At 34.0% G+C, this 22,652-nt stretch overlaps 2 protein-coding genes across 2 annotated transcripts in view; one reads left to right on the forward strand and one right to left on the reverse strand.

Moving 5' to 3' along the window:
- The window catches only part of LOC134671371 (uncharacterized), a 305,131-nt gene that overhangs the window by 159,935 nt on the left and 122,544 nt on the right, over window positions 1-22,652 (forward strand). The gene's annotated exons all lie outside the window — the stretch shown is intronic.
- LOC134671590 (uncharacterized) lies at window positions 747-21,542 on the reverse strand. Its single transcript, XM_063529450.1, has 4 exons — window positions 21,343-21,542; window positions 2,862-2,940; window positions 1,895-2,017; window positions 747-884 (listed from the first exon to the last, which is right to left on the reverse strand). The coding sequence occupies exons 1-4, from the start codon at window positions 21,540-21,542 to the stop codon at window positions 768-770; spliced, it is 519 nt and encodes a 172-aa protein (XP_063385520.1). The 3' UTR covers window positions 747-767.

Below are 22,652 nucleotides of genomic sequence, written 5' to 3' on the forward strand. Positions count from 1 at the left end.
AGCGCCAACCGGTATAAGGTACCTTTACCCGTGGGACGTCACAAATAATGTTTCACTTGTAGTAACAACAATTGACGGATAGACGGATAGTGGAGATTTAAGTAAACTATAATCTATCTAATACTCACCCCATGAGTAGAGTTTCGATAAAGGCCAAGCCAGTCCGACTGGCACCGACGACCACAATTCCATGGTTCACGTCCACTTTAGGCAACGCTGTCAACGCCGTCTCAATGCCAAACAATGCGCAACTTTTCGTTCTGTACAATGACAAAATTTTTGAAGTGAAAAATTCTTTAGTGGCGCCAAAGACATATGTACCTAGCTTCGTATAAGATGAATAAAGTCTAAGAAAAAAACGTGTCTCGGAAATCAAGAAAAAGTCATTCTCGTCTAGATGGCGTGACGACACCGTTTCATATTTAACAATTTTAACACATAGATATCAGATATCAGTGAATGAACATGGGTCAAAATGATATAAAAATAATAAAATCATTTATCCATATATATTCATATTTTTGATAATTTTATACGTGTCTATTTTGAGTTATAGTCGTGTGTCGATAGAGGGCAGTAAATTTACAGTGACTACAACATTTACTATGACAGGACCCTTCTATACTATCTATTCTTTTTGGTGGCGCTGTGCACTTTTTGTGATGGGGAAAAAATTTTAAACTCGCGAGAGCGTAAGACGCTTCGTAATTTTTTTTTTCTGTGTGAACATAAAGTAATTAAAAGCCTAAAATGTTTAGTTCTTTAACTTACGAATCCCTGACTTTATCCAGATATTTGATGCCGGTGATATTAGGCACGGGATGGCGGTACGGCACGATGGGAACCATTCGTCCTGCCAGCGACATTATATTTCGGCTTGAGTACTGCAATTACATATGAGTCGCTTAACTTCAAACTCGGGTAAATCCATGTGTCAGATTAAGCGATTTTGGTATTAAGAAATGGCAATAGGGTAGATATTCGCTGAGAGGGTCCAATGGATTTACCCGAGTTTGAAGATAAGCGACACATATACATATGAATACGAAATTTCACTATCATAATTATCATTGAAGCAGAACTTTCACGGCTAGATCCATATCCAAACCTTAACCTACGGCCCGATTCGGATTTTAACATACTTCAGTTAATAGATCTATAAACGATATGGATTAGATGTCAGTGTCAAATGTGACGTGTCTTGAAACAAAAACGTCACTTTTGACACTGCCACATCTAATATCCATATCGTTTCTATATCTATTAATTGACGTATCTTAAAGTTCGGCAGTTTCTCTATGGATCGTCACAAATGTCGGCACCTTGTAGTGTTTTTTCAAAGGCCTCCAGCAAGTTACACCAGATCCTCTTACTTGTTGGAATCTAACCATTTTAAGCCTTATACTGACTATTCGCTCTTGAAGTAATGCATCTGCTTTGTTATGTATAAACAAGAAAACCGCTAGAGATCTAATATTCTTGTCATTGTAAATAAGTTTTTGGCTAAAATTTCATTTTTGGTAAGTACAAGCTTTTATCGCTGACTGTACTTTTCTTTCCACAGGCAACTAATGCTCATCGAGACAATTCTAAAAACCCCAAACACAATTAGGTTGCGTTGTTTTATCACAGAGTTCCTATGGCCACCTCCGGTCTCCATCATCAAATCAGCTCGATGACACCATAATATTGCATTGTCACCCGACTTACGTATGTATGCAAAATTTCAGCTCAATCGGAAACCGGGAAGTGGATCAAATTTAACTTGCAAGATTTGATTACACAGTACACACAGACAGACAGACAACGGTCAGGTGAAAGTAAAAGCTTGTAAAATAGCAGAGGCTGAGAAATCAAGTTCTTTGCCCATACAAAAATTATATCATTTAGGTACCATGCCAGTTTTATTGAGCTGGCTCGGCCAGAACAGATGGTAGAACTTGGAATGGCGTATGAGTTCGCGGAGATACCAGCGCGCGTGGGGTTCCAGGGCTGGCGAGAGTACCCCTGCAACGATCTGCCAAAATCACAATATTTTTTTTATTAGCCTGTAGGAGTGTCCCACTGCTGGGCAAAGGCCTCCCCTTCCCGCCATTTGGTCCTATCCGATGCACACTCCCGCCACAAAAAAAAATTAAGAAAAAACCTACTTGATGTTTATTTTCAGATATTCAGTTAAAGATTTATTATGAATCAATAAATAAATAACTTCTCGTGACAATAACAACAATTAAAATCTTACTAGACAGGATTATGAATTCCTTTATTACGAAGGCTTACTGATAATGATAATTAATGTAGAATCCATTGCCATTTTCCAGTATTAAAATCTATCACACTAATACGCTACCATTACTTATAGCATTTAGGTACCTATAGCACACAACTCCTTACAGAAACGATGGTAATTTTATTTAAAGCTAAAATCTGGCAGACGGAGGATCTTTTAGGTACTCTTTCTCATAGATAATCAGGTCTTCAAGAATAAATATCTTTGCAGTCACCCAAGCTATGAAAAGTAAATAAATGGGGAGGCAATAACATTCAGTCCCACTTGCACCATCCCACTAACCCGGGGTAAGCGATTAAACCGTTAACTCAATGTCAAATTGTACTGGTTAGGCCCACTTGCAAAATTCCACTATCCTGGAGTTAAACGGTTAAACATGGAGTTACCATGGTTACCAGAACAATATGACACTGGGTTAACGGTTTAACAGCTTAATCCCGGGTTATTAGGATGGCGCAAGTGGGCCTAACCATGGAAATTCCAGGTTTAACCAATTAACCCCGGGTTAGTGGAATGGTGCAAGTAGGCCTTACTAAATAGATTTGTAAATCAAGTGGATTTATTGACTCACCGCGCCGTCGGTGCCCGGGCTTCTGGGTTCAGGCTCTAAGTCGTACTGCGTTCGGACCCCAACGCAATTATCTAGAGACCTGTCCCGGCAAATAAATTTATAGTCATTAGTAGAAAGTATTCCCCGATTCTGGCCCCGCCTCTCAGTGGTCCCCGATCCTGACCCCAAGGCCGAGCCACCGCCCCTGCTGAACCTAAAAAAAAAAAAAAATAAAAAAAAAAAAAAAAACAATTAGCCCCCCATTTGAATTGATTGCGCTAGGTCTCAGCAGTGCCCGGCGCCTCCTTCAGGGACTTACGAAATACGCTAATTAAACAATACACCTTGTTCACCACGGTAACAATAGGCTTATCGACCCTTTTCTATTGTTCGATCTCGACTCGGGCGCGCTATTGTGTTACCGAGCATACTACCTGCCTGGACCCTTTCCTTAACCCACCGACGTCTCCATTCATGCCTTCTTTATGTGTGTATACTGTAGGTGTTTGTGATAGGTATTTTGCAATAGGTATTTGCGACAGCTATTTGCAATAGGTATTAGCGATAGGTACTTATTTGTGATGCATAGGTACTCTAACTATCAACTCTAATAACCCGCATTATCTTATTACCTCTTGGAGCTATTTCGATTTATAAGGAATACAGTTCTAACCTTCTTCTGACGTAGAATTTACACTAGTAATCCTTTGGCAGCCTAAACTAACCTTAACCTTTTACCAAACCTAACTTATTCTTCGAAAACCTAACCTAAACCTAACTTGACCAAACCTAACTAAAATCAACCTAACTCATTTCAAACTAACCTGCTTTCACCTAGTCTTCCGATATAAAGTAAACTCGTAGTTACTTGTTTCTTTCTATTATTTAAAAAAATAACGAGGCGTGTGAGGCATTTCTTGTGCACTTGTGTTCATTGTTATAATAGCTTAATTGTTTTATTGATAGACGTCTATTATATTTTATACTGACAATGGATTTATTGTTTCCTATACCTATTCTTTTATAATTTGGGTTTGAGTAAAGAGAACGTCTGTTTAGATGAACTTGTTGATACATGTTACTTTGTGTGATTTAAAAAAAAGAACGAGACGTGTCAACTGGTTTCAACATGATTTAGTCTAATACATCAACATTTCTTGTGCGTTGCTATTCATTGTTATAACAGCATAATTGCTTTATTAATAGACGTCTATTATATTTTATGCTGACAATGGATTTATTGTTTCCTATACCTATTGTTTTATAATTTGGGTTTGAGTAAAGAGAACGTCTGTTTAGATGAACTTGTTGAGACATGTTACCTTGTGTGATTAAAAAAAAGGAACGAGACGTGTCAACTGGTTTCAACATGATTTAGTCTAATACGTCAACATTTCTTGTGCGTTGCTATTCATTGTTATAACAGCATAATTGCTTTATTGGTAGACATCTATTATATTTTATACCGACAATGGATTTATTGTTTCCTCTTATGCTTTTGAATTTGGGTTTTAGTAAAGAGAGCGTATGTATTAGATGAACTTGTTGAGACATGATTTTAACGGTACTGTACCCTGGTCATAGTGACACAGTATAAAAGCCGAAGAGAAATGAGTTTGAGTAAGTATTACCGTCGTGGCAGTCCACTGTATCAGAGCTCCTTGTATCTATTGCAGTATATAGAAATATAGTGTTAATTCAACAGTGAAGTGTTTAAGTGTTTATAGAAAGACCCAACAATGGATGTAAGTATGTCTTTTATTACCGTAACTTACTTTGTTTTGTTTTCACTTGTGTTCTTTGTGTTTTAATTATCAAGATTGTAGACAGTGTGTAAATTATTGTTTTATATTGTTTCAGTTCACTGAAAATACTTTCAAGAACTATTACTACCCGGATAATAATAAAGACGAATCAAGCGATGAAGAGGGTACGCTTGGTTTCAAAGTTAAACAAGCCATCGCAAAGAAACGTTCAGGAAACAATATCGATAGTTTCTTTGAACGACCTAAAAAGCAACCCAAAATTGTGAAACGGTCTTCGAATGTGAGCAAAAGTTCACCAGACGGTGTTGCAAACTTATCATCCGGACAAGACGACGGGGCGTATGCATCACATTTGATTAAAATCAAGATATATGATATGCAAACAATTAAAAACGTCCCACCCATGGAACACTGGAAGCATGCGGACTTCAGATTGAAATATTTTGCGTTGGAAGACGATTTGGAGCTACAAAATACGCGAAATATTATTTATAACATAACAAAGCAATTAGCTTCTAAGGACAGTAGTGTGAAATATTTTATAGATAATAAGAAACAGTGATAGTTATAATTATTAATGATAGTAGTAGCTTAATGATTGTGTTAACGTATTTCTCATTTTTTACCTCTCCTTAAGTACATTTTCCATGTAACAGATTATTTTTATTGTATCACATTACAACAAGTATTAATTTAAACTTCTCACTTGTAAAGGTCACAGTCCCCACTCTTAGAAATCTTATACGTGTAGTCAATCAACTATTTAAATGAAAGAAAGCACTGTATGATTTCTCATTTCATAATGGACTCTTTGAGCTGTGATGTCTACGATCTTGAACTTATCAGACTCTGTGAAGAAATAGAAGAAAATGAAGATCTATGCGAGGCTGCCCGTCTTGTGAGCCAACTTCACCGAGAGGCGTAAGTAAAAATATTCCTGTTCATACATGTTTATAACTCTTAACCGGTACCTGTTTAACAAAGGATGGGTCCCTGACTTGTTGTGACCTGAACTTATTGTTAGGATAAACGTGGGGTGGGAGAGGACTGGTTATATAAGCGGGGTATCTCGAGTTCATATCATTCAGTGTTTTGGTGCCGTGCTTGTATTGTGATATCCTTTTCCATAATGGTGTTTACTTATTATCATATTGGTCTCACCTTGCCTCGTGATAAGATTGAGGAATTAAGTAAAGAATTTATTGTATCATATTTTCATAGAAATATAAGAATGTGGTACATTTCAAACAAATTACCTCACTTGTTACTGGAAGATTCTGATATTATACCGTATTATACACCATGTGATGGGCATATAAAAAATTCCAAGGGGAATACTGAGTCATCAGATGTGATTGATGGAGTTTTGATGATGCAAGCCTATTGTCAGCAGTGTCGAAAAGACTTACGTTAGTATATACAACCAACCATTTTAGTAATTATTTTTATTTTATCTCACATTAAGATATTTATGTTTATTTTGTATTGTTATAGATCTTCTCAAATAGGACGGGGAGTAAAAAGGACAGCTGCAGTTTTGGAGACTGAAGAATTCTTATTGAAGAAAAACCGTCCAGCAGCTGCTGAACCTGTCGCATCAACATCATCCGAACCAGTTCCCGATGTCATTGTGAGTACAAATAATAATCATGAAATTGAATGTTCTGTGTGTAATAAGTTTGTCTCTAAAAGATATTTTAAAAATCATTTAAATAGTAATCTTCACAAAAATAATGTTTTAAGGGCTGACATTGAATGGGTTAATGTTCAGTTAATTGAAAATGCTTTTAAGAATAGGGTGGCCACTTACAGAATACTATTAAATGAAAATGTTCACCAACCATTTACTCCCGAATCTATTTTACTAGGAAATAAAGATAAAATCTTTGCATTATTGGATCGTTCCCTCACTGATCACCATGCTTTAAAAGTAAACTTTATTTTAAATGCGGATTTTACTCAAGAGAGCAAACAAGTTAATAATACATTTGATTTCCAATTATGTAACAATGTAGTTGATGTTAGCAGCGACAAAGATGAGATTTTCGAGTCAGTTGTTAAAGATATATTAACAAAATTATTTAACTTTGAGAGAAAAGATAGTGGATGGAGTTTAGTAAAATTTAACTATCTAGATGTCAATGTAAACAAATTTAATCCATTGCGTGGTTCTTCCTATATCGAATTACCACGTGATATTCAGAACAGAAAAGCAGTTATTAATGTAAAAAATAGTGATCATGAATGTTTTAGATGGGCTGTATTGTCAGGCTTGTATCCACCTACAAGTCATCGTTCAAACACTACGAAATCGTATATAGCGCATAAAAATAAATTAAATTTTAGAAATTTAACTTTCCCACTTAAAGTTGGAGATATTCAGAAATTCGAAAAAATGAATGATATAAGTATAAACGTTTTTGGTCTTGAATACAATTCGAAAAGTAAAATACATGACGTAGTAGGCCCATTACACTTAACAAAGTGCAAAAAAGCTACCCACTTGAACTTATTGTACATATCCAAAGACAGTAAGGGACATTATTGCTATATCAAAAATTTATCTAGGTTAGTATCTAAACAATTATCAAATACACAGCATGCCGCACATATTTGTGATGGTTGTTTGTCGAACTTTACAACTCGCGACAATTTAATGAATCATCAAAGAAACGATTGTTTCCATGTTTGTACACATTTACCTTCAGAACAGGATAAAAAGAAAAACTGGTTCAATGAAAACGTTTCCTCCAATATACTTAATTTCGATAATTATGAACGTAAATTAAGGGTACCTTTTGTTATTTATGCTGATTTCGAGGCCTTTCTAAACCCGATTCAAACAGGTAAAATTAATCCTACTACATCCTCAACAACAAATGTACAAAAACATGAGGTATATAGTTTTGGATACTACATTAAATGTTCTTATAATGATAAATTGTCAGTGTACAGAACATATAAAGGTAAAAATTGCACCCAGGAATTTATGAAGTATATGGAACAAGACTTAAAGGCCATTTGTAGGAGAAATACTTTTGTAAAAACTCCATTGCCTTTATCTAATGCAAATAATGTGCATATTTCTCAGAGTAGTACATGCTATATTTGTGATAAAAATTTAAACGAGGATTCAGTCATTTCCTATAATTACCATACTGGTATTTATGAAGGAGTGGCACATAAATTTTGTTCTGAAAAATACAGGGCACCTAATTTTGTACCTGTATTTTTCCATAATTTGTGTAACTATGATAGTCATTTTATAGTACATGGGCTTGGTTTGGTGGAAGGCGACATTGAATTGATTCCAGAGAACAAAGAGAAATACATTTCATTTTCTAAGAGCTTGCAAATAAATAATCGCACAGTTAAATTGAGATTTGTTGATTCACTTAAATTTATGTCCAGTAGTCTTGACAAATTGGCAAAAAACTTGTTGCCTGAACAATTTCATGAATTAAAATTGAATTTTTCATGCGAGGAGGATTTTAAACGCTTATTACGAAAGGGTGTATATCCCTATGAACACATGTCATCATACGATTCTTTAAACTTGACAGCTCTTCCCTCTAAAGATGATTTCTTTAGTTCCTTGTCTGATAGTCACATCTCAGAGGAGGATTATGATCACGCAAAAGATGTTTGGTCTCATTTTCAATGCAAAAAAATGAGTATTATTCTGATTTATATTTAAAAACTGATGTTTTATTACTAACTGATATATTTGAAAATTTTAGAAACCTTTGTCTTAAGACGTATGGATTAGACCCCGCTCATTATTATACTGCTCCGGGATTAAGTTGGGATGCAATGTTAAGAACTACAAAAATAAAACTAGAACTCCTAACTGATATCAATAAAATAGCTTTTATAGCGAAAAATATTCGAGGTGGCATATCACAATGTAGTAATAGATATGCGAAGGCTAATAATATTTTTTTGACAGATTATAATCAAAATATCCCATCGTCATTTCTTATGTACTTTGATGCAAATAACCTTTACGGGTGGGCTATGTCTCAATGTCTTCCTACCGGTAAATTTGAATGGGTAAATACAGATACTGACTTTAATATATCTGATGACGCTGATCATGGTTTAATTTTAGAAGTTGATCTCGAATACCCTAACGAGTTGCATGACTCTCATTCAGATTTGCCATTCTGTCCTGAAAACGTTTGTTTGGGTAATTCCAAAGAAAAAAAATTAATTCCTAATTTAAATAAAAAAACGAATTATGTCATTCACTATAGAAATCTAAAACAGTGTTTAAAAAATGGTTTGAAATTGAGTAAAATCCATCGCATTCTTAAATTTCAGCAGTCTATGTGGTTAAAAAGTTACATAGATTTGAACACCCACATGCGATCACAGGCATCATCCGATTTTGAAAAAGATTTCTTTAAACTAATGAATAATTCAGTGTTCGGTAAGACCATGGAAAATGTTGCAAAACGTGTAAATGTCAAATTATTAAATAACTGGGAAAATAGAGGAAAAACGCAGGGGGTTCAATCTTTGATAGCGAAACCTGAGTTCCATAGTTTATCCATATTCTCTGAGAATTTAGTGGCCGTTCAGTTGAATAAAACTAGAATATTTTATAATAAACCGATTTATTTGGGATTTTGCGTATTAGATATATCAAAAACTTTGATGTATGACTTTCACTACAGCTACATGAAAACCAAATATCCAGACAATCTTAAGCTTCTTTATACAGATACTGATAGCTTAGTATATCAAATTTTCACGGAAAATTATTACGCAGATATAAAATCAGACCTTAATTTATATTTTGATACATCTGACTATCCTCCTAACAATAAATATGATTTGCCGTTAATAAATAAAAAGCGATTAGGGTTTTTCAAAGATGAAAATAATGGTAGAATTTTAAAAGAATTCGTAGGTCTGAGATCTAAAATGTATACCTTAGATGTTGAAAAATATGACGAGAATGATGAGAAAACTGAAAAATACGGTGTTTTATCAAAAGCCAAAGGAGTCAATAAATGTGTTACAAAAAAATTTACTCTTGACAATTACAAAACGTGTTTATTTAATAAAAAATTGCAACGCGCTCAAATGCTAAGATTTAAGTCTATAAAACATATAATATTCACTCAAAAAATAAATAAAATATCATTATCGCATGAAGATACAAAACGATACTTATTAGAAAACTCTTCTGACACTCTTGCGTGGGGTCATTACCGCAATAATTAAAAAGTTTCAAAGTTGTAATTTAATCACACAGAACATTCGAATTCCAAATTATTGTTTGTACATTGTATATTTTTAAGATATTACTTGTAAACATGTAAAAAAAAAATGTATGAATTTTATTTTATTGTATCTTTTAAGGTAGTTTTGTAAATAAGAAACAAAAAAAATTAATGTTAAAAGTGTGATCATATATAATAAATTTTTGTTTTTTACGTAATCCTTTTGTTTTTTCTACTATATCTGAGTTGTTTAAATAGTAATCTTCTTTCTGAATATTACCATTTAAAGTCCATCCGTTAACATATCAACACTCACCCACACACTCACACATACACATAGATTACGATATTTAATAATGATTCACTTTTATCATCCTTTCACCACCATTGTCGCAGGTCCTAGTGGCTGTGGTAAAACTCAATTTGTCACAAACTTTTTGAATAACTCCAAAGAGATATGTAATGTTGAATTTGATGAAATTATTTGGTGTTATGATGAAATGCAACCTCTCTACAATCTGGAAAATGTAAATTATAGTCAAGGAATACCAGATTTTTCAATTTTTGATGGGAAGAAACCTAAACTTCTTATTATAGATGATTTGATGAGAGAATCAGATGGACGAATCGTTGACATTTTTACGAAAGGTAGTCATCATAGAAACTTAAGTGTTTTTTATATTACACAAAACATATTTCATCAAGGTCGAGGTCAACGTGATATTTCATTAATTCAATAATTCAATGTATTCAAGCTACATTGTATTTTTTAAAAATCCCAGGGATAAAACTCAAATACGCTACCTGTCACGACAAGTTTACCCAGAAAACTCAAAGTTTGTGGACGAAGCCTACAAAGATGCTACAAAGGAGGCTCATGGTTACCTCATGATTGACCTGAAACAAAATACAAATGACATATGCCGTTTCAAAACAAAAATATTTCCGTTCGATGGGCATTGCACAGTGTATGTACCTAAAAAGGGGTTTAAATATGATAAAAATCAGCATATTTTAGTCAGTTCTACATGATGCATGCAAGAGTAAACACATATAAACATTTACTTGAAGCATTGCAGTTGCTTAAACCCAAATATCGTACTGCGTTACTTAAATCTTGTGACGATGAAGAGATCAACATTATTTGTGAGTGTATTTATAACGTCCTAAATGGGAAAATTCCATTAGATAAAAAAAAAAAGACGAAACTAAAAAAATATAAAGATATTTTAAGAAAATTAGTTTCGAAAGGGAAACATAAAATAAGAAAAACTGTTATAGTTCAAAAAGGAGGCGCATTTCTACCTATTATTTTAGGTGCAGTTTTAAGTGCTTTAGTGAACTCTTTATCATGAACAAAATGGAAAACACAAAAAAAATGTTATTAGTAGAATCAGATTTTATTGAAAGACTGAAACGGAATGAGAGTCCACCCGAAAATTCCTCATCTCGACTAGATGGAGAGATGCAAAAGATCCTTAAAAGTAAAATGAATGATCGCGAAAAGTGGACGTTATATTCTCAAGCATTACAAAGATTTCTACATTTTATTGAAACAGATCGAAAACCGTTTAGAATACCCATCGTGATGGAGGGGCTAGATCAAGTCATCAACGAAAGTAATGATATTATAAAAACAAAAGTGAACAAAAAGGAGGAGAATGAAAATAATGAGTCAGTTACAGATAATATAACTGAAGCAGCCACACCGTCATCGTTTAATACACCACCTGGTGAAATAAATCAAGAACTAATGCCAATTAGTCCATCAAAAATTATAAACATATTACCTAAATCTTATGAAAGAAAAGCTCGAACGTTGTTAGATTACATTGTTTCAAGTAAACCGAAAATTTGGTGGAAACAGACTGGTGAAGTTGTTATAAATAACCAAACCATTCAAAATAGTAATATTACTGATTTGGTAAGCGACACCGTTAGATGTCTTAAACGTCCTAAGCCAATTGGATGGGAAGTGTTTGCTTTACTTTTAAAAGATATCGAAGTTCCTAGGTCATGCATAGGTAATCCTACAAATTTAGCATTTATTAAAGGTACTCCTTTGATTGAACCCTTTACCCCCTCCACATCTGTGAAGACGAGAGCCTCAACAGATAAAGATAATAATACTTCTACACCTCTTGCTACACGGGAGCAAAAGCGATCCGGAAAGAAAATAGAGTGGGAAAGATGGACTCCTTACTAGACATTCACAGAATCTACTATGATGTCTCTAATCCAGCTGGCTATAGCAGTTTAAATAATTTATCAAAGGAAATGAAAGGTCAAATGAACAAAGAAGAAGTGAAAAAATGGTTACAATCTCAAGATACGTACACACTGCATAAACCTACTCATAGACGATTTACTAGAAATAAATACATTCTCTCGAACTTTAATGAACTTTGGCAAGCCGATTTAAGTGATATGAGTACTTATAGTCAATATAATGATGGGTACAAATATATTCTTTGTGTTATTGATGTGTTCAGTAAATATGCTTTTGCAAGAGCCATGAAGAAGAAGGATTCAGCAACTGTTAAACAATGTTTTGAAAGCATATTTACTGAAGCCAACTCTGTTCCCCGTCACATCCAATCTGATAAAGGTACAGAATTTGTTTCAAAGGCGGTTAGAGATTACTTTAAGAGCAAAAATATTAATTATTATACCACTAATAACCCCGACATTAAAGCAAGTATAGTAGAAAGGTTTCAAAGAACACTTAAAATGAAAATGTGGCGTTACTTCACTCATAAGAATACGTATAACTACACAAATATATTACAAGATCTTTTACATTCTTACAACCATAGCTATCATTCTAGCATTAAAATGCGCCCAGTTGATGTTAGCTCTAATAATATTATGACTGTTTGGTGTAATTTATATGATCGCAAAAAAGATAGGCAAATTTCATCAGAAACTAAAAAACTAAATGTAGGTGATCATGTTAGAATCACTAAATATAAGCATGTGTTTCAAAAAGGTTATGAAAGTAATTGGAGTGATGAAATATTTATTATTGATTCGATTATTAACAGATCGCCACGAGTTGTTTATACAATAAAGGATTTAGAAGGTGAACCCATCATTGGTACATTTTATTCTAAAGAATTACAAAAGGTAACTTACCTCCCCTCCAACGAGTATAAAATTGATAAAATAATACGCTCGCGTCGAGTTGCTGGCAGAAAGGAAATACTAGTTAAGTGGCAAGGTTATCCTAATAAATTTAATTCTTGGATACCTGAATCAAACTTAAAGAAAATATGAGTGAAAATAGTTTTTATCTAACTTTGTTAAGTAATAGTTCATCAGATTACTACACAGATAACACGACTGCACATTTCTTAACTAAATTACCAAAGACCATTAAATTGGATGGAGAATGGGTAGTTGGGTTGGTGGAATTTCAATACCCTTGTTCCATGTATAATGTTCAAGAGCACGAAAACATCATTTATTTAAAGAAAACGGTGTTATCACCCACCGATAAAACTACAAAAATAGTGGATATAAAAACTCATATACCAGCCACTACATATGATAATATAGATCATTTTCTTCAAGCGTTTAATGAAAACCCACAGTTAAAAAATAACGTGAAATTTCGATATGATGGATTAACAAAACTGGTTGGAATAGCAACAACAAATAAAGAAATAACATCTATCATAACAACTCCGATACTAAGTTTGCAATTGGGTTTTAAACCGAGAACAAATTTAAAACAAAATACATTAGGAAAAAACCCTGCAAATTTATATTTAGGTTTACCATCTCAAATATTTGTTTATACTGATATAATACATCCACAAGTAGTCGGAGATGTTATTACTTCATTACTCAGAATAATACCTTTAGATCCAACTAAGTTCATTTATGGAGCTTATAAAACTCACATCTTCTCACCCGCTCATTATGTACCAGTTTTACGAAGAGAGTTCGATACAATTGAAATAGATATAAGAACAACGACTGGTGTCAGAGTACCATTTCAATTTGGATCTTCTTGCGTGAAGCTACACTTTCAACGAGTAAAATGATTTACAACAGATCGTCAGTCTCTTGTCCTTACGAACATTATTATTCACACCAAGCCGGCTCTGGGATAGGTATTGTCTATAAGGGAGTTCCATACCAACGAGGACATGGTATAGGCAGTTTTTTGGGTGGACTATTTAGATCAGTGCTCCCTTTGTTATCTAGCGGTTTAAAAACCATTGGAAAAGAAACCTTAGGGGCAGGGGTTGGTCTGTTATCTGATATGGTAAATTCTCGTCCTATGGATAGTTCCATTCGATCACGATTTAAGGAAGCGAGCGCTAACCTAAAAAGAAAGGCTGATGAAAAAATTGATTCTCTCATGTCAGGATCTGGGTATAAAATGTCGAATAAAAGAAGAGAACCGCTCATTACTCGAAAAGCATCGCGACGAAGAGGAAGTAAAAATAATAATAAAAATAACGATATATTTTCAAGTTAAATAATGTCATTTCTACACAGTCATTCATGTGAATGTGCAAAATCAGAATTAGATATATTTGCCCTTCCATCAACTCAAACAAGTATTGAAAGCGGACATTGGATTCATTACAAACCAATTTCATCTTTAAGTGATGATGGCCCCATTGAATTTCAAGTACCTGGATCAGGAGATGACTACATTGATCTATCACACACAATGTTACATATTACTGCTAAAGTGTTGAATCAAGATGGGACAAAATTAAAAGCAGATGCCGGAGTTGGACCCACCAATAACTGGCTACATTCCCTTTTCAACCAACTTGATGTATATTTAAATCAAAAACTCATATCACCCCCAAACAATACATATGCTTACCGTGCTTATATGGAAAATCTTCTCAACTATGGACCGGCAGCCAAAAAAACCCATCTTACTTGTGGGTTATGGTATGAGGATACCCCAGATTTTATGGATACCGTTGACGCCAACAACAAAGGATTTCAGAAAAGACTAGAATTTATCAAAGAGAGTAAGCAAGTGGAAATGATTGGACATTTGCATGGCGATATATTTAACCAAGAGAAATTCTTGATAAATGGCGTTGAATTGCGTATTAAGTTAGTCCGATCAAAAGAATCGTTTAATTTAATTTGTCATCAAGATAAAAAATTTAAAGTACAAATAACAGATGCTAGTCTCATTGTTAGAAGAACAAAAATTAATCCTAGCGTTTTGTTAGCCCATCAAAAAGTATTGGCAACAACGACTGCGAAGTACCCCATTACGAGAGCAGAAGTTAAGGTTCTCACAATACCATCAGGGGTCCAGGGTAAAACATTGGATAATATATTTCTCGGACAAATTCCTAAACGGTGTATTATTGGATTTGTATCAAATTCAGGTTTTAATGGAAATTTAGCTTTGAATCCATTTAATTTTCAAAACTATAATATGAATTCATTTAGTTTGTTTGTAGATGGTCATGAAATTCCTTCTAAAACATTACAACCGTCATTTAGTTCTGGTTTAATAGCGGCGGCATATCACACCTTATTTTCCGGAACTGGTATTCATTTTCACAACGAAGGTAATGGAATAAGTAGAACAGATTATGGTGGAGGTTATTGTTTGTTATGTTTTGATTTAACCCCAGATTTATCTGCTAGTTCAACTTCACATTGGAATCTTGTTAGACATGGAAGTGTTCGGATAGAAGTACGCTTTGATTCGGCTCTAACTAGCACCATTAATTGTATCGTTTATGCAGAATTTGATAACATTATTGAAATAAACAAAAACCGTGATGTATCTGTAGATTATAATAGTTGAAAAACATAATTATATAAATACAATGTTTTCTTTCGTTTACTTTATTTTGTTGTAGTCATTGTTTGCAGCATCATCAAGACAAAAATTGTTATTAATTAAGTAATTATGGATACTAATGAGATACAATTTTGTATGAAGAAATTAAACCCACTTTTTGAAACAAATGTTTTTGCTGCTAACAAAATACCTATTTGGGTCGATCTACCTGTATTTATTGTTAGTAATTTGGACCCTGACACGAAACCAGGCTCCCACTGGGTTGCCATACACATTGATGTTACTGGTATAGGAGAATATTTTGATTCCTTCGGAAGGAAGCCTTCAGGTTACCATAACTTATTTTTAAAAAGAAACACCAGACAGTGGTTTTATAACAATAAACCTCTTCAAAACCATTTTACTTCAGTTTGTGGTGAATATTGTTTAGTTTATTTGTATTTTAAATATCATGGAAAAACTATGAAAGATATGCTAAGTTTGTTTTCTGATAATTCTGTATGTAATGACCTTATATTAAGGAATATGTTTAAAACATTTTTTGTGAAATAAAATAATACGTGTACTTAAATAAGATTTTTTATTTTTTCATATAATACAAAGACCATTCTAAACTATACATTTTTTTTTTAAATTTTATTATTTACAAAATATTTCTTAACATTCTTTGTTACATAAAAACGAGACGACACAAAAAAAATCTGTTACATGGAAAATGTACTTAAGGAGAGGTAAAAAATGAGAAATACGTTAACACAATCATTAAGCTACTACTATCATTAATAATTATAACTATCACTGTTTCTTATTATCTATAAAATATTTCACACTACTGTCCTTAGAAGCTAATTGCTTTGTTATGTTATAAATAATATTTCGCGTATTTTGTAGCTCCAAATCGTCTTCCAACGCAAAATATTTCAATCTGAAGTCCGCATGCTTCCAGTGTTCCATGGGTGGGACGTTTTTAATTGTTTGCATATCATATATCTCGATTTTAATCAAATGTGATGCATACGCCCCGTCGTCTTGTCCGGATGATAAGTTTGCAACACCGTCTGGTGAACTTTTGCTCACATTCGAAGACCGTTTCACAATTTTGGGTTGCTTTTTAGGTCGTTCAAAGAAACTATCGATATTGTTTCCTGAACGTTTCTTTGCGATGGCTTGTTTAACTTTGAAACCAAGCGTACCCTCTTCATCGCTTGATTCGTCTTTATTATTATCCGGGTAGTAATAGTTCTTGAAAGTATTTTCAGTGAACTGAAACAATATAAAACAATAATTTACACACTGTCTACAATCTTGATAATTAAAACACAAAGAACACAAGTGAAAACAAAACAAAGTAAGTTACGGTAATAAAAGACATACTTACATCCATTGTTGGGTCTTTCTATAAACACTTAAACACTTCACTGTTGAATTAACACTATATTTCTATATACTGCAATAGATACAAGGAGCTCTGATACAGTGGACTGCCACGACGGTAATACTTACTCAAACTCATTTCTCTTCGGCTTTTATACTGTGTCACTATGACCAGGGTACAGTACCGTTAAAATCATGTCTCAACAAGTTCATCTAATACATACGCTCTCTTTACTAAAACCCAAATTCAAAAGCATAAGAGGAAACAATAAATCCATTGTCGGTATAAAATATAATAGATGTCTACCAATAAAGCAATTATGCTGTTATAACAATGAATAGCAACGCACAAGAAATGTTGACGTATTAGACTAAATCATGTTGAAACCAGTTGACACGTCTCGTTCCTTTTTTTTAATCACACAAGGTAACATGTCTCAACAAGTTCATCTAAACAGACGTTCTCTTTACTCAAACCCAAATTATAAAACAATAGGTATAGGAAACAATAAATCCATTGTCAGCATAAAATATAATAGACGTCTATTAATAAAGCAATTATGCTGTTATAACAATGAATAGCAACGCACAAGAAATGTTGATGTATTAGACTAAATCATGTTGAAACCAGTTGACACGTCTCGTTCTTTTTTTTAAATCACACAAAGTAACATGTATCAACAAGTTCATCTAAACAGACGTTCTCTTTACTCAAACCCAAATTATAAAAGAATAGGTATAGGAAACAATAAATCCATTGTCAGTATAAAATATAATAGACGTCTATCAATAAAACAATTAAGCTATTATAACAATGAACACAAGTGCACAAGAAATGCCTCACACGCCTCGTTATTTTTTTAAATAATAGAAAGAAACAAGTAACTACGAGTTTACTTTATATCGGAAGACTAGGTGAAAGCAGGTTAGTTTGAAATGAGTTAGGTTGATTTTAGTTAGGTTTGGTCAAGTTAGGTTTAGGTTAGGTTTTCGAAGAATAAGTTAGGTTTGGTAAAAGGTTAAGGTTAGTTTAGGCTGCCAAAGGATTACTAGTGTAAATTCTACGTCAGAAGAAGGTTAGAACTGTATTCCTTATAAATCGAAATAGCTCCAAGAGGTAATAAGATAATGCGGGTTATTAGAGTTGATAGTTAGAGTACCTATGCATCACAAATAAGTACCTATCGCTAATACCTATTGCAAATAGCTGTCGCAAATACCTATTGCAAAATACCTATCACAAACACCTACAGTATACACACATAAAGAAGGCATGAATGGAGACGTCGGTGGGTTAAGGAAAGGGTCCAGGCAGGTAGTATGCTCGGTAACACAATAGCGCGCCCGAGTCGAGATCGAACAATAGAAAAGGGTCGATAAGCCTATTGTTACCGTGGTGAACAAGGTGTATTGTTTAATTAGCGTATTTCGTAAGTCCCTGAAGGAGGCGCCGGGCACTGCTGAGACCTAGCGCAATCAATTCAAATGGGGGGCTAATTGTTTTTTTTTTTTTTTTTTTTTTTTTTTTTTTTTTTTTTTTTTTTTTTTTTTTTTTTTTTTTTTTTTTACGTTCAGCAGGGGCGGTGGCTCGGCCTTGGGGTCAGGATCGGGGACCACTGAGAGGCGGGGCCAGAATCGGGGAATACTTTCTACTGTCATTCTATTGACTTAAATCCGCAAAATACGATCCTATTAAGGTATTTTTCACTGGAATATTTATTACCTAACTTATATTTTAACTACAAGTTAATAAAAAAAAAATATATGGTGCACTTCACGCAAAATACGTGCAGGCCCCTGTTTCACCAACGTGACAGGTGGGATGAATTGTAAAATCACTGTTGCTCACGTCACAGGCATCCATGAACTACGGTTACCGCTTACCATCGGGTGGGCCGTATTCCTGTTTGCCACCATCATTGTATTATTAAAAAAAACTTTATGATATCGGAAAAAAACAGATATTTCTCTTGCTAAGTTTATGACAATTGTCTCAAGAAACACTACAATTGTCACGAAATTCCGACATATAACTCATTACCTGTCAAGAATTACCTACAATTCTTCTAAATCTTTGACAATTGTCAGAAACTTCGCAGGAGAAATATCTGTTTTTTTCCGATATAATAAAGTTTTTTTTAAATAATACAATGATGGTGGCAAACAGGAATACGGCCCGCCCGATGGTAAGTGGTAATCGTAGCCCATGGATGCCTGTGACGTCAGCAATAGTGATTTTACAATTCGCCGCACCTGTCACCGATGTGAAATTGGGGCCAGGACGTCGAGTTGGGTGCACAATACACCGTGTTTTTTTTATTTCCGTTAATTTCAAGGGTGCATTCCTGCGCTTAAATCAAGTAACTTTCTCAAAGACACCGATATTCTAAGTACCTACAAATCGGAGATATTCAATATTTTTTTTTCTTATAAGGTCTCTACAAGCGTGTACACTTGCCTTAGGGCCAGCCAGTTTACATATTGTTTAGAATGAGTTCATACATTTGCTACTAAACTTACAATCTCGGTCGATCGATGCTGGAAATGACATTGATATGTCACAGATATGAGGATGGAAGTCGGGAGGTGTATTGATACAACCAGATTCTAAATAAGACTACATTTTATTCATAAAGATCATCGATTATATAGCATTGAAATACACGTACATAAGCATCTATAGTTCTATACACTACATCTCCCACGGAGGGAAAGAAAAAAAAAATAAGTACAAGTATTTTTTTTTTGTTCAAATGATCACGTTCTAAACAATGAAATTATCTGATCTTATCATTACTTAGAACTAATTAGTATATTAAGAGTTTCAACTCTTGTTTACAATAATACAGACAATGCTGATCGAATTACAAATACATTTATGCATCAACCACAGTAAAAGAAAAATAGACAGTATGCTAACATTGTTTTATGGTATGAAAGGCTTAGTTCTGTTTTTGTGAATTACATCATATTTACCATTTTTAATTATTTTTACATTGGGTGGAATATCTTTTACTACAATATATGGTCCTGAATATAAGCTTTGGAGTTTATTACCAGTCTCGTTTTTTATTAAAATTTGATCGTTGGGTTTATAAGTAACTGGATTTATATAGGAGTCGTACCTGAATTTACGCTGTAATTTACTAGAATATAAGTTATCACGTGCCTCTTTCTGTGTAACTTGTAAACGATACTTTAGTTCTTTTGGATAATCATCATAGTTATAAAGCGGGTCTATGGATGTGACTAAGTTATTTGGTAAATTACACTGCTTACCGTAGACTAATTCGAAAGGGGTGAACTGCGTTTCCGAGTGCACTGACGTATTATAAGCGAAACTCCAAAAGGGAAGCCATTCACTCCAAGCCTCGGGGTGATTGTCGGTCTGTATGCGTAGAAATGCACCTAAATGTTTGTGTGAATTTTCGAGAGATCCAATAGATTGGTGATGATAAGCAGTAGAGTTAATTTGATTGATATTTAAAATTTTACATACCTCTTTCATAGTTGTGGAGATAAATTCTGTGCCTCTGTCAGTTGCTATGGTGTTTGGTATGCCATGTTGAAGTATGAAATTGTTTACAAAACATCTGGCAACCTCTGCTGAAGTTTTAGAAACAAGGGGATATGCACAAACGTATTTAGATAGTTCGCATTGTAAAGTTAGAATATATGAATGATTATAATTATCCTTATCTAGAGGGCCCACTATATCTAAGAATATTTTTTCAAACGCAGAGTGCGCTGTTGACGTCACGACCATAGGTTCTTTTATCTGAACCGTATATTTTTGGCGCTGGCACTTTTCACACTTACTTACGAATTCTTTAATATCGTTTTCAAGGCCAGGCCAGTAATAGTATTTTTTCAAATTGTTATACATTCTCCTTATACCCGCGTGGCCACTCGTGGGTAAAAGGTGAAAATCATTAAGTATGACTCTTTTATCGTCTTTGTCATAAATTCGCTTTACTTCATTTAATATATGTAGTTGTGGTCCGGACCAATTCACCATATTTTGTATTTCGCTAACTAATTTGTCGACAAATATATTATTATTTTTATTTTTAATGAAGTATATGTCTTCAACTTTTATTTTCTTACATAACTCACTAAGTTCTCTCACAAAAGCGGCTCGCGTCAGTTGTGATTGAGATACTTGTTTAATATATATTGTCTTTCTTTCCTGGCTATAACATAATGTTTTACTCTCGAGATTAATTCGTTTTTCTCTTTTTAACCTATCTATACTTCTTATATCCAGAAATCTCAACTCTACGGAATCCTTCGGTTTGCTATGTGTTGCTACAACTCTTGGTTGATCAGACCTGTCGTCAGTAGAAACCATATCAACCGGGGATACCGCATCCATCCTTCTTTTCTGCGCTCTAGTCATCACGTTAATTACATGTTCATTCATTTCTTTCAATTCCTCTGACGTAATGCGTATCCGGGACAATGCGTCTGCAGCCACGTTGTCCTTGCCTTTCACATATTCAACCACGTAATCGTACTCTTCTAATGCCATTCTAAATTTTAATAATCTACTCGAGGGATCTTTCATATTGAATAAGTACACGAGAGGCTTATGATCGGTACATATTTTAAATTTACGCCCGTACAGATATGGCCTAAAATATTTAACTGCCCAAACCACGGCGAGCAATTCCTTTTCCACTGTTGGGTATTGAACTTCTGCTTTATTTAAGCTCCTACTTGCGTAAGCTATGGGTAATCCATTTGCATTTGATAGAATTGCACCTATTGAAAATTTGGAAGCATCTCTTTGTACGATAAATTCATTTTCCTCTGAAAAATCAGGATATTGTAAAACTGGTGGTGATACCATACAGTCTTTAAGACACTCGAATGCTTTTTGACAGTTATTATCCCATTGAAACTTAATATTTTTCCGACATAACAAATTCAAGTAATAAGCTTTCTCGGCAAAATTTGGAATGAATTTTCGGTAATAATTTGCAAAAGCTACAAAACGTTTCACCTCCTCTATGCTTTTAGGAACTGGATAATTCTTCATAATTTCAATTTTAGATGGATCTGGCAACACTCCATTACCTGATACGACATGTCCTAAATAAAGTATATCTTTTCGCAAAAAATCACATTTTCCCGGATTCAATTTTAAATTTACGCTCCTAAGTCTTTCAAAAACATCCTGTAAATTTTTGTTGTGTTCATTTAAATTACGGCCGAAAATTATGAGATCATCTAGGTAAACAAAACATTTTTGATAAGTTAATCCAGCCATTGCCATGGTCATCATCCTGGAAAATGAATTCGGACTAGTTTTACACCCTTGGGGCATGCGGGTCATTTGCCATCTACCCCCACAGAAAGCTGTATATTTTCTACTGTCTGGCTCTAACTCGACGTTGTAATAACCCTGATTTAAGTCTAAATGAGTAAAATAAATACTACCGGATAACGAATCTAAAATCTCTGTAATGTTGGGAAGCGGGAATTTATCGTCTGTAATACAATTATTTAGTTTTCGGTAATCCACTACCAATCGCCATTTCTTGTTTCCACTGCTGTCCGATTTTTTAGGCACTAGTAATATTGGGCTTGACCACTCGCTTCTACACGGCTCTATAATACCTTGTTCTAACATACTATC

The sequence above is a fragment of the Cydia fagiglandana genome, chromosome 15, assembly GCF_963556715.1.
Source record: "Cydia fagiglandana chromosome 15, ilCydFagi1.1, whole genome shotgun sequence".
NCBI classification, from domain to species: domain Eukaryota; kingdom Metazoa; phylum Arthropoda; class Insecta; order Lepidoptera; family Tortricidae; genus Cydia; species Cydia fagiglandana.

Coding starts and splice junctions, on each gene's coding strand:
- LOC134671590 (XM_063529450.1), bottom strand. CDS start 21,542: ATGGCATTAGAAGAGTACGATTACGTGGTTGAATATGTGAAAGGCAAG. Junction 2,941..21,342: donor ATGGTTTCTACTGACGACAG/GTCTGATCAACC, acceptor TTGCCGGGACAG/GTCTCTAGATAATTGCGTTG. Junction 2,018..2,861: donor GCCCGGGCACCGACGGCGCG/GTGAGTCAATAA, acceptor TGATTTTGGCAG/ATCGTTGCAGGGGTACTCTC.